The sequence below is a fragment of the Ornithodoros turicata genome, chromosome 6 (genome assembly GCF_037126465.1).
Source record: "Ornithodoros turicata isolate Travis chromosome 6, ASM3712646v1, whole genome shotgun sequence".
Taxonomy (NCBI): Eukaryota; Metazoa; Arthropoda; class Arachnida; order Ixodida; family Argasidae; genus Ornithodoros; species Ornithodoros turicata.
Genome location: NC_088206.1, coordinates 68,234,480 through 68,247,245, shown reverse-complemented (window position 1 = coordinate 68,247,245; position 12,766 = coordinate 68,234,480). Strand labels below are relative to the sequence as shown.

General features: G+C 44.6%; 1 protein-coding gene across 2 annotated transcripts in view; it reads right to left on the bottom strand.

The window, feature by feature from the left end:
* The window catches only part of LOC135397163 (dynein heavy chain, cytoplasmic-like), a 46,003-nt gene extending 33,779 nt beyond the window's left edge, over positions 1-12,224 (bottom strand). For both annotated transcript variants that reach the window (XM_064628535.1, XM_064628536.1), the window contains exons 1-15: positions 11,870-12,224; positions 10,507-10,606; positions 9,609-9,782; positions 8,316-8,571; positions 7,674-7,860; positions 6,460-6,901; positions 5,585-5,747; positions 4,826-4,917; positions 4,065-4,368; positions 3,708-3,863; positions 1,805-1,936; positions 1,592-1,726; positions 1,271-1,342; positions 1,073-1,156; positions 289-468 (exon numbers count right to left, since the gene is read on the bottom strand). In XM_064628535.1, the coding sequence (XP_064484605.1) occupies positions 289-468; positions 1,073-1,156; positions 1,271-1,342; positions 1,592-1,726; positions 1,805-1,936; positions 3,708-3,863; positions 4,065-4,368; positions 4,826-4,917; positions 5,585-5,747; positions 6,460-6,901; positions 7,674-7,860; positions 8,316-8,571; positions 9,609-9,782; positions 10,507-10,606; positions 11,870-12,104 (2,712 nt within the window). In that variant the 5' untranslated portion in view covers positions 12,105-12,224. The remainder of the gene's footprint in view (positions 1-288; positions 469-1,072; positions 1,157-1,270; positions 1,343-1,591; positions 1,727-1,804; positions 1,937-3,707; positions 3,864-4,064; positions 4,369-4,825; positions 4,918-5,584; positions 5,748-6,459; positions 6,902-7,673; positions 7,861-8,315; positions 8,572-9,608; positions 9,783-10,506; positions 10,607-11,869) is intronic.
* Positions 12,225-12,766: the final 542 nt, after the last annotated feature.

Genomic DNA, 12,766 nt, shown 5'->3' with positions numbered 1-12,766 from the left:
CCTAGTGTGTAACGTGCGAACTTCTCAGAGAGCATTGGATCCCATGCTCTCAGACAGGTTGACACGTCAGACACTTGGTGGTGCTACGAATATGTTCAATGGTCATTGGTTTTAATCATCATTGAACACTGCACGTGTGACACGGGTATTACAGACCACTGCGGCATCCTTCGAACTTAAAACATGAGCATATTTACCAAGAAGATATGGCAAGTACCAATGAGCTCATGTCACAAGATAATGTAAGATGACGAAACATGCAAGAGGAGAGAAGGAAATGTTTCTCACCGTTTCGTCCAGTTTGCTAACCCACAGGTGCAGGTTGGAGTACTGCCGCAAACTGAGATCGTCGACGGCACGCTGAATCTTATTGAGAATGTCCGCAAATGTTGTCGTACTGTAGGCGCAGGATTCCAGGGAACGCACGTCAATGTCCATCTGTTGTTCGATAGCTAGCAAGTCGTCAACCTATAGTTTAAAAAATACAGCAAGTTTGAAGAAGAATGCTGGATGGATCTTATTACAAACGTGCAAAATATTGTACAGTGGAATCTCGCGAAATAGAAATTGCTTTAACTGAGTTATGTATGAACGAAAAAAAACGGTACAAAGTTGTTTGGTTTTCTGTTCATGCAATACAAAAATATTCCCGTTAATCTGAAGCAAATTCTGGCATGTCCGGGGGTAAAGGCAGAAGAATTTGTGCTTTGGCTTGGAATTGAATTGGATTTCCCTGCAGCAAAGGCTGGTTGACAAAATTTAAAGAACACAACAGCCTCATTTTTCGTGCGGTGTTGGGAGAAAGTGTAGCTGCGGATACTACAGCATGCGCATAGACTGGTTCTTGATGAGTGAAGCGCTGTAATCAACATTGTCATTGTAAACTGTTTGCTACAGTGCTTGTACACCTCTAGAAACAATCGGTGACAACATTTAGCATTCTGCACCTCACGTCCAAAAAATTTTTTTCAGTGCCCTCAGGTTACATTTAAACAGATTCTACCGTAGAAACGGATACAGGGACTTAGCTTCTAAAAGAAATTAATCGTAAGAGAAAAGGAACCTCAGTTACCTTTTCTTGGAAGTTGAACACCATTTCTGCTAGCTTCTGGACGTACGGATCCATCTTGTACGATTCCCAGATCAGTCCAATTCCCTTACGTATCAACAATAACATCATTCAACCAACAGCACACTAAGGAACGGCCAAGCAAAGCTCCCAGGAAAATTTGTACAGGATGCTCAGCTAAGCGGTAAACAAATTACATACTTCTGCAATGCAGCTCTGAACATCCCTTTTCAGCCCAGCCACAAGAAGCGTTATTGCCGGCCTTTCTTCAACCTAAAGGGGGGAAACATTTGTGCCAATATAATCGACAACCTAATAATGAGTAAAAATTATACTAATTAATTAATTAATACGTTTTATTGATTGTTTAATTAATTACACTTTATTAGTTGTTTAATTAACTACACTTTATTATATAATAATTACACTAATAATTATACAAATAATTATAACACAAATGCTAATCGAATACAATTTTGTCCAACAGAGCAGTCCCGCTATACCCTAAAGAATGTCGAGTACCTTCTCGCATGTACGCTCATAAGTGCGTACACTCTCGATGAGGGAGATCGCGAATGGATAGAGCTGGTTGGCCTGGTGGGCCTTGTTGACAATGGCAAGGGGGACTCTGAATCCCATCCACTTCAAGTTTCGCACCTGAAAGGAAAATTCGCCCATCGAGTCACGACAAACGTCCATCCAAAAAAAAAAAAAAACATCGAAAGCGGAGTTCACCTCCTTGGCGAGCGTGATGATGTCTGGCAGGAAGTTCACTTTCAGCTTGAGGATGTTGCCCTTGCCAGTGCGAGAACGGGAGCTCTCGATTGTGAAGATGCGTCCCGTTACTCCGACTTGCCTCTGCTGCACCTGCAGGGGAAGCAGCAATCTTTAAGCCACGCACATTTAAACCGGAGTGGTTTAAACAGCTATTGAACCATAGTGTTTATGAGTGCTCAACGCCACCACACCACTACTGGACGGCTGTTTCAGCTTCGTTGGGTCATCGTCGGCAGTGCGCAGGTAGCCGACATTCGAGAGAGTGACGTCAGAAGGTTCCGTCGCCACTCGCTCAAACGTCAGGAGTGACGACCATATCTGCTGATTTTGTGTGTGTGTGTGTGTGTTCTTTTGCCTATTTTAGAGGGGGGAGGGGTCGGATCTAGCGTTTTTCATTTTCGGGTTAAAGACGATTTTTCACGATAGTTCCCCCCCACCCGAACAAGTTCCCAAGCATTCGGGTAAAACCCGATATCAACCCGATGTCAACCCGAAATCCTTGCGGTCCTTCAACTTGTCATTCTCGGTAGCCGTCCGAAACGTGAATCATAATATCATCCAAGAGAGCTATTTGTGACAACGTATTTGTCCTCCTTTTATAATCCCCTCCCGCAGGAGTTTCAAAGACGAGCTTTTGTGGAGCTCGGGGAAGTGTTTGAATACCGCGGGTCATTCACTGTCCCAGTTCCGATTGGATATATAAAGATTCCTGTTTCTCGTCCCAGTGTTACAGCAGTGGCTCGTTTCATATGCCTCTCGTTTCACCCGAAAGTTCCCCGACGACATATCAAACAGAGATCATAGTGCCCCCGATTTCTCCCCGAATTCTCGCGTACGAATAGCACCAGATTTTTTCCCTCACGAATTTGAAAAATCATAAAACCAGAAAACGAAGAACCCTAGGGGATGTTGCACGATGATCTTTGGGGGGTACAGTAGAATCTCGATGATACGATCACGGATGATACGAATTTCGGGATTATATGAATTCTTTTCCGGTCCCGGCCGGAACGCCTATTCTTCCCATGTATTCGAGTTCGGATGATACGAACACGTTATCTTGCCTTTACGGACGATACGAACGAGCCGAGGATGCGACAGAGGTCGTTCCCCCGTGACGCGGGAGCGCGCGAGTCACGCTGCTCCTTCTTTCGAAAAGGGAGGGCGATCCTCACCACGAACTCCCTTACATCATGTTGCGCAATGCAAGCAATGGATTTCCCTTTGGTGGTGGTGGAGGAGATAATTGCACTTCCCGGAACCTTATCACCTTATCTCCGTTTTGACCTTTTTACCCCCCTCGCTGCAGTAAACCGCGAAGCTGTGTGACATCGCTATGGCGGAAAACAGCGACCCAGAACACATGGAGGGAACATATCAGGACAACTTCTGGCAACATTACGCGTCACAATTCCGCAAGTCGGCTTCACCTAACGCCTGCGTGCTTTAGGAGAAGCTCGCTTTAGAACAGTGTCGCGCGACTCGCGGGTGGGTGGAAAGCACATGCTGGGTCTTTTGAATCATCTCGCGAATTTGGGCAGCATTGACCAGAAACGGTGACACAAGAGCGTTACGACCGACCTCTTTCACTGACAGTAACGGAAAATGAACAGTCACTGTCTATTTTCTTGCCTCAATTTATATCTTTGTTTAATTCGTTTGATACGAATTTCGGATGATACCAATTTTTTCTGCTCCCCCATGAGATTCGTATCATCGAGATTCTACTGTATCAGGACGTATTGTCATATCCAAATTTATCAATTTTTTTACAAAACTTTCACTGAAATGAAATATAGTCAAAGTTCAAATGGAAATACCTCGAACAAAAATGGGAAAACAAAACAAAACAAGGACTCACTGCTCGTGACCACTCGTCGAAGATTCCCTGGGTGTTCAGCTTCGCGCGGAAACTGTCCGCGTCGCTCTTCAGCTTCTGCCCTTCGACGTGATTCTCCCAGCCTTTCCCCAGCACGTCTTCTACACGTTTCATGTACACAGACAGCTGGCGATCGATCTGAAGAAACCAAACAGCGTATTTACCAGACCGCCGAAATAACTTGTGTCAAAAACGGCACCGACGTGACCTTGAATTCTACGTTAGACATAAAGTCTGGTAATGGTTGAGCAAAAAAAAAAGGAATCTGCACTACGTTCACCCGTACTCAACGAAGCGTGATACGGGATATAAAAGCAGCAACGTCAGTCATGTTCCCACCTGTTTTGCCCAAATGATGGAGCCAGAGACAGGAGGGATGTCTCGCGCCTCGCTCATCCGCGAGACTCTGCTCTGTTGAAACTGCACGCGGAACTTCTCATGGAGGGCCTCGATGTCGTCCTTGACGCGCTGCATCAGCTGCGTCTGGTACTCTCGAATGGCACCACGGATGTGGGGACGCACGAAGAGCGCATTGAAGCGGGAGAAGATGCGGAACATCTCGTTGGCATTCTTGGCCGTGCCCAGCTGGTCGCGGAGCCGTGCCGTGATGCGGGCCTCCACACGATCAATGCGTTCCTCATAGCTGAGAAGCCACGTGCCGTTAGAATTACACTATCAACTGGCATCAATAATTTTATTAATAAATTTAATAAATTTATTATTATTATTATCAAGCTCATTAAATGTGTTGGCATATTGGGCCAAAAAACTTCATTCATTCAAACACCCAAACGCGGCTGACGATGTAAAAAGTTTGCTGCAGGGCACAACTTGTTCAGAAATATATTTATAATTAATAATAATAATTGTAAAATAATAATTGTAATTAATTAATTATAATTATAAATATTAACACAGTGAAGTGCACTGGGACTCACTAAAAGGACTCATTACGTCTCCGGACACACTTTCCATAAAGTAGCCATGTTACTGCTAAGCAATAATAGGCTGCAGTAATGAGATTAATGTTACAATATTAATGATTCTGTTGCTTCAACAAAAACATCTTTGGAAAACAGCGCACAGCCATCGGGACTTACCGTTTGACAGCAGCCTCCCAGGCTTCCGTTCCTTCTTTTGAAATGTCCAGACCGTCCACTTCTTTTACGTTCTCATATGCCAGGTTGACTTCCTGCACAGCACGAGATAACATGATACAGCAATGTAAGCACCTTAACCGGTTTTACAAGTGTATTGTATCCTGATTTAGTGGTACTGCCAATCAGTAGAGCTGTGCGAAGAGCTGTGCATTCGAGATTTCAAGTCGAATATAATACCTGATGCTATTCTATTTCTCAGTGTTCTCTCTATTTCTCTCAGTTTCTCTCTATTCTACCTGATGCTACCTGATTCTCAGTATTCAAAATTTTTGCCTATTTTTCGAATAGTGCTGAAGCGCGGTATCGCTACCGCCATTCTGCAAGTGGGCTTCGCCTTATTACATCCAAGAGTTAGGTGAGGCCCACTTCACGCCACCGCCATTGTTCTTTCGGTGTACAACCCCGTTCTGCAAGTCGGTTTCACCTCATTACACTAAAGTGTTAGGTGAAGCCCGCTTTATATGGTCAACACCGAGCTCATGGTCAACACTGCCCTCTGGGCAATGCACGCTCCAGTAAATGTACTCCAAACTTCCAGACTTATGTTTACTTATGTATTTAGCCTTTTCTCGTTATTCGAACTTGATTCAGCATCTAAAGAAATTATTTGGATTTGATTCACGGTGCGGGTTAAATATCTGTAAACTATTCGCCATGATAATTTTGCTACTGGCACAGCTCTAAGAACTAGCAACACACCTCAATGGCATTAATGTCAGCTGAATCCAAGACAGCAGCGTCGGGTATCTCAGGCGGGTCTTCGGGAGTGCTGCTGCCCACCTGTTGATGACTGCGTGGCGCCGCCACGGGCCTAAGCACGCGGACAATAACAGTCCGCAGCTGCTCGTGTTGCCGGCGGAACCTGTACCAAGATTACATTTTAATTGGAGGAAAAGATATCGTGCCATTTAAGCACGGTGCCGTGCTCATAGCACTTAACAGGTAATGCCAAACAGTTGCTGACTGATATTTCACCCAATAGAGCCAATATATTTTGGCTTCCAATATTTCGGACTGTGTTTCCGGACGGACTCACCGGTTTTTCGTATTCATTTCGCTCACAGCATGCCTATTATTTTCGGTCCTTTCGTCTTCCAAGTGCCAGAACAGAAGCAGTACGGCATACTTCGGGACTCCATAAAAATTGCAGAAATTGCGGAAATTCGCCGCAATGCGTTACACCATGTCCACGCGGCGATTCGAACTCGCGTCGACAGTTATTTCAAGCCAGTGCGAGAGCTCAAATAAAGTTTTTTTGAAACATTGCAGATTTAGGCCTTAATTTCGGGCTCATTTTGTGGCTCCTTCCGGTCCGAAAAATCGGTCGGCGATTGTACTAACGGATCGGCGTTGTTTCTATAACACATAAACAAAAACCAAGAATACAAAAATTTTTAGTACAATGTCCACTTGCAACGGTCTGCGTTCAGAGAGACAGACTGCATGCATCCCATAGAAAAAAAAAAAATTTTTTTAATTTTTTTTTCCCTTCAAAGGGGGAACACCCTTCCCCACAAAAACCCGAAACCTACTACTGTGTTAAAAAACATTATCCCGCGAGTTCCCACACTCACTTGCGCATCTGTTCCATCCGCGCCTGCAGCCTCTTGTGAGCGGGGCTCACTCTCCACACCATCTTGACGTGCTCATCCCTCTTCTTCTTGACGATGTCGCGCAGCAGCTGCTGAAGCTTGTCGTAGTCTTCGTCCCACGAGTTGAACACTTCCTGGCAGGCACCCAGGACGACCTCGAAGTGGTCGAAGGGCGCGTGCATCAGCCGCCGCGTACCCAACACGCGCAGGAGCTGCGTGCTGAGGTCCCTCGATATGGCCTCCACGAGCCGCAGGGCTCGCTGGATCGGGTACTTGGTGGAGCGGATCTTGCGGAGGTGGGAAAAGATCCCCTGGAGCGCCTGACGGACGCGGTCCAGGTCCGTCGCCGCCAGAAGGTCGTTTAGGGGGAAGTCTTTCATGAGCGGGTTGTAGTCGTTCACTGTGGCCAGTGCTTGCTTCAGGCCTGCGAGCATTCCCCTTTTTTTAGGTAAGGCTCACTAATACCTTTGTCAGACAGGTACATATACGGCCCTTAAAGTTACGGCATTAAAAGGAATGACCATAAGTTACATACGGCCCTAAGCTCTGGGGGGCTGCCAGACGGTATCCGTGAAGGCATTTAGTCGATGATGTCTATGTCGATAAAGGAGTCTGCGAACGGTGAATGTAATGTAGCGAAATCACGCTTTTTCTTAGTGAAAGTACACGAAAACGTTTTGTTGGTATTTTCAAAATACAGCAGCAAACTATATTTGCTTTTAAGTGCTTTGGATATTTTTTTGAGTGGAGTCAGACTTTTTGGATGCAGACGACACGGTGCAATGCCGCGTGCAGTGGTTCGAGGGTGTAGCCACAAACGTAGCGCTTGTACAGATGGGATAAAAAGCGAAGCAAAGTGCAAAAACGCCAAAAAACACGAAAAAGAAAAGATGACAATATTACGTCGGGTGAAAAGCACTTTATTTCGAATTGAATTAAACATGCTAAATCCTGTTTATGGTGTGCTTGGTGACGAGGCTTGGGCAGTTTCGATGGAATGCTGTAGACTGTCTCGCGGGAACCCCGTTGCCTTTCTACCTCAGTTTTGTCGCAAAGGCCTTATTGCTGACCGTCTGGCAGGAAGTTAATGACAGTATGCATTTACAGCCGCGACTGTTAAAGCCGTATATGTGCCCGTCTGACAGGGGTATAAGGTCGTAGGTACTTGAACAATGTGCCTTAAACTTTCACCTTACCGGTGTCTGTATCGAAGCTCACGGTGGCGTGAAATCGCTTCCCCTTCTTGAGAATATCCAAAGTCAAAGCCACTTCTAAGCTCTCCCTCTTTTCTTGAATCCTCAGCAGCGCCCTCTCCAGGTTGAGCCAGAAGCTGATCTCCTGTAGTGCGGTGCCAGAGGATGGGTCCCTGTCCAGTTTAGTCACCTGTACAAATAAATTAATCGAATTATATCAGAAGCCCATAATTCCTTTGCATGTCCCTTTGGTCCAGGTCACCTCTGGCTTTTAAAGCATCGCACTGTGCTGCTCGGTCGAAACAAAAGTAATATCCAAATAGTGCATCAAGGGCACAATGTTATCAAAGAAGCTCCTATATGAATATAGACTTGCTGTTTTCTAGCCACAGCAATGTTCGTAATGGGTCTATCAATAGATTATCAGCTGCACCTCTGACATGTTGTCAATGGTACAGTAGATAAAAACAGCCTCACACTCAACTATGTGCAGCAGCAGTCCATGCAAACAAAAGTATTCATCTTAATAGACTCATCAGTGGTTTAAAATAATAACAAAGTAATAACAAGAACCTTGCACAAGGTAGAATAAAGTCCTTTAATCTCTTTTCCAATGGTAAGCAGCAGAATACTGTGTAGTACTACCTTTTGAATCTCCCTGATCCATCGGTTGACTCCGTTCTGAAGCTGGTTCAGAAAGCTGGAGTCCTCGACACGATCTCCAAAGTCGGACACGTTGGCCCTCCTCCCTTCTTCCGCGCACTTCTTTATGGTGGCTGCCACCAAAGGGTGCACGGGAAGCGTGATCTCGGGAATGTCAATGTTCTGTTGCAGGTGAAGCAGGCCCATCTCCAGCTCCGCAATTTTCTTTTCGACAGTTGGTGCCATCTTGTCCCCATCCCTGCATTTAAAAATATTATTTTTTTTTAATTTAAGTATTGTATTGCAGTACAGGTTCCAGCACAGCAGCTATGACTAGCCACTCCAAATTACACTACCAACTGTTCGAAGTTTCGTCCAAGTATGCCACATTTTGTACCACTGCAACATTGCGAGTGTTCAGAATCATTGTTGAGCATCCCCAGATACTGGTTGCTCATTCTCTGCAAAGCATAACTACATGATTGCTAATATCTACAGCATAACTACATTGTTGTGTTTGGGAACATCTTGTAGAGCACCCTACTTATCCAGAATCATAAGAAACATTGGATACAAGTCACCAGGAATATGTGTGCTTTGTTCTCGAAGTTTCCTAGAGTGCAGCAAAACAGTTCTTTGTAGTTTTATTTATGTGTAGTCGTATTCCCCTAAACGTAATACATCGTGTAGGTACAGAACATCTGAATTATGGCACAAAGCATCCAATGCTTCCACCCGTTACGTCACTAGTTTGGAAGGGTGTCTGAGGCTGTTCTGAAGGGTTGACGAACTGAAAAGACCGTAAACTTTGCTACGTCATTTATGGATTCTGAGGTGAATATTTGGAGCCATGTGAAAGGATATGTTAATGCGATGCTGTGCAGCTTTTACGGCTGTAATTCTAATATTTGACAATTATGTCGGAAGGATTGTAAATGTTGCCTTGTCGATGATGCGGAGCCACACGGACTTGGTCCTGTCGAGCTTTACAAGGATTCGGTTGTTAACGTAGTTAATGTATTGCTACAGTTAGTTTGTTGATTCAATTCAATTCAATTTAGTTACAACCAAAAATCCCCGTAGAGGGCGTTACATGGGTGGGGTGGAGTATAACAGGTGTAAGAAACAATATAATATACACAGTAGCTAACTACGAACAACATAAGACAAGATGCAAAAACACAAGGTATAAGATGATGGTTGATACTGTGAGCTACTTTTGACTGAGTCACGCAATCATTCAAAGGCACTCATCGGCAAAGTCGTTGAGTTATGCACCACGTAAAGCCAACTCACCGTTCAGCACGACCAGTTTCCTTGATGTAAGACTTGAAGTACGGAGCGACTGCACTGCTGACATAGGAATGAAGCGTCTCGTAGGGTGAAGAATCATTCAGATTCATCACACGAACTTGACTGGCCACCTTCTTGTCGGCCTCGATGATGGCATACTTCTTGATTATCACCAAGCTACGAGCAAGGTTACCGCACATTACGAGGCATGTTTAGCATGCGGGAAACGACTTCAGACTAAGAAAGGCTAGGCTAGGTTGTGTTTGTATGTTCGATGTCCGTGTGTCGATACCTTTGTATGTTCAGCGCCCATGTGCTCTTGCATATCATTTTACGATGGAATTTTACGTGAAATTTTTTCAAATGTTCATAGTTTTACAGTTTCACAGAGTACTTCTTCAGCAAGGCGGCTTCCCCTACCACGGAACACATCACCTGCCCGGCTTTAACGATGTCCCGGACATTTAATAACTTGTAACAATTATTTTTATTTTTATTTAAACGACGAAACTTTATTATTAAAATGATAATAAGCAAAAAATATTATTCGATATATTTACAAACTGCATAAACAGGTATTAAAATTATGTACTATTCTAAAACAATTAGTGTGTCGATAATTGTTCGTAACTTTACAGTTTAGAGCAGTACCTTTAGTGTCAAGATCTAGAACGCCTAGCAGAGGTGCTTTTATCGAGTATATTCCAACCAATTTCTAGATTCCTCTCCCAGGAACACAAGGTGCACAGAAAAGGAAACACAGAAAAAAACAAAACAAAAAAACACAAAGCTTGGGACCCGCAACACCCAGTTGCATATTGCACAGGTGGTTGATGACAAAAACTGTCCTCCATCAACTGCCATTATTGAACAGGAGAGTGTGCAGGTCTATCAAATTCACCTGTTTATCTTTGCATTGGCAAAGTGCACTTCGCTGGAGATGGTGTATGTGACAGTATCTTCTTCCACGTCACCTCCACCTTCTCCCACGAGTTCTTCATCTGGAACAAAATTGGAATTTATTAACGATTCAAATTTTCAAAGCAAAAACAAAAACAGGCATACGTGCTCCACGCAAGCATCACCTTAGACTACCTTGACGGAGGTGTTCCAAGCAATGTTTGAAAACAAAAAAGCGCCTAGGGCAAAAGACTCTCCCATTACCGTGTATTCACACGAGCGGCGTCCCTGTGGAATATTCTCGAGGAAGAAAAAACAGAAAACTGCTAACGGGGCGAATGTTCCCCCTCGTCTTACGTTGAACATTAGCACAGCGGCACGGAATATCGGTAGTGGCGTACGACACACATAGCAAACGACGCCATTGACCCTGTCGTCTGCTACAGAATATCTAGTGACTGCGCTGCAGCATGTTCCCCATGTTTAGAAGAGCACGAAAAGACACGACTTTCAGCACTCGCACTCACGTTACAGCAGAAAGCTATGACATTTTATGCATTTTCCGCTGGAGTATTCTTGAGAACGTTGCTCGTGTGTGAGAGAAGGCTCCAGGTTATTGGACGAGACTTGCGGAATTTCCCTTGTAAATTGTCCAAAAGCCAGTGTCTAAACTGAGGTGAAACTGTCTTCAAGTGCATAGCTGAGAACACCACCCAGACTACATAATCGCCCGAACTGCGATTTCTTTTCTTAAACTGTTGTAAAATTCGTAAAATTCTTTGAAGCCCGACCCATAAGTATTTTTGAAGTGCAGCCTGACAATGAGTGGTACACTGGCCCAACCCTAAAATGTTATCTGATACCGGTTGCCAAATCAAACATCACTGTATCAAATCTAACATCCGGTTTAAGTTAACGAAGAAATTACTTTCACTTGTCTTTCCACGAAGATCTGAACAGATACTTGAATGTTAGAAACGTGTTCCAACGTACCAAGACCAAGGTAAATCAACTTCACGACACGACTACAGCCCCAGGCAAACACGCCCGATCTGCCATCAGCAACAAGTTATCAATTATCAAAATCATTAAAGAACACCGCTTGGACATCTTATGCCACGGATTTTGCACGATCAACGAACCGGTACGTCATGAGTCAACTTGAAACGCCCGTTCATCACGCTGTATTCCATTAGATCAGCCAAGTTTACGAAAATACAGCCACTAAGTAAATGTTGACCAGGCATAAAAACGCCGTCTCATGACTTGAGGCCCTTCCAATAGCAGATGGCGATCAGTACACATTAGCAGACGAGCAGCATTGCAAAGGGGTTAGGCTTAGTCATTCATGCAAGTGACTTTACCTTTGCTCGAAGCTCGCTGTATGAGCAACGACTTTATTTGAGAGTCGGCAATAAACTTTCGTATTGCCTCGTGGTTGTTTTTGTCTATAAGAGCACTTTCAAATGAGGGGTGGATGGTGTCATCGTCCTCAAGAAGCACCGGTACCACTTTTCGTAGATACTTCAGAACATCTTCCACGTCAGCTACTGCCACGCTTTCGGGCACTGGAGGTGCCCCTTCGGCAGTTTCAGCCATGGTGGATCACACTATGCGAAGTCTGTTGTTTAACATAGCATGATCGGTCACTGTAATGTAAATTCAACAACGGCCCAGCCCCACCGGCAACCGATACACAACTGTGAATGGTGGAAGAGGGAAGAACATCTGCTGACAGCTACTTCCGTTTAGGGTGGAAAGTATCATTCCGCTTTCCGAATTATTCCAAATTTATTACTGACGCATAAGATAGCATCAGTTTGGACAAAATTAAAACTATAATTCTATGTATTCTGTGTATGACAGCCTAACTTTGATAACAGCAAAGAGCCGTGCAGTATGGAAGGGCACTATCGCACTATTTTCTGTGTTACGATGCACATGTGTACGTGTCGTTGCACCTGTGCGTGCATGACGTCACGATTTTGCGTGCTCGCTAGGGAAAGTACCCTGGTACCCTGACCTGTACCAGTGCCTCCTCTGCCTGTCCATTTGCAGATGCGCCGAGCACTGATCTCGATTGTAAAAGTATGGTGAGCTAGAAGCCTTCTAACTAGAAGAAGAAGAAAAGTATGGTGAGCCTTCTAGCTTCTAGCTCACCATAGTAAAAGGCTGGATCGCAGATTGGGAGCGCGAGCGTGAAGAAACCGGCCGCCATCTTACTATACCCACAACAGTCGCCGCAGCGATCATAGCAACTT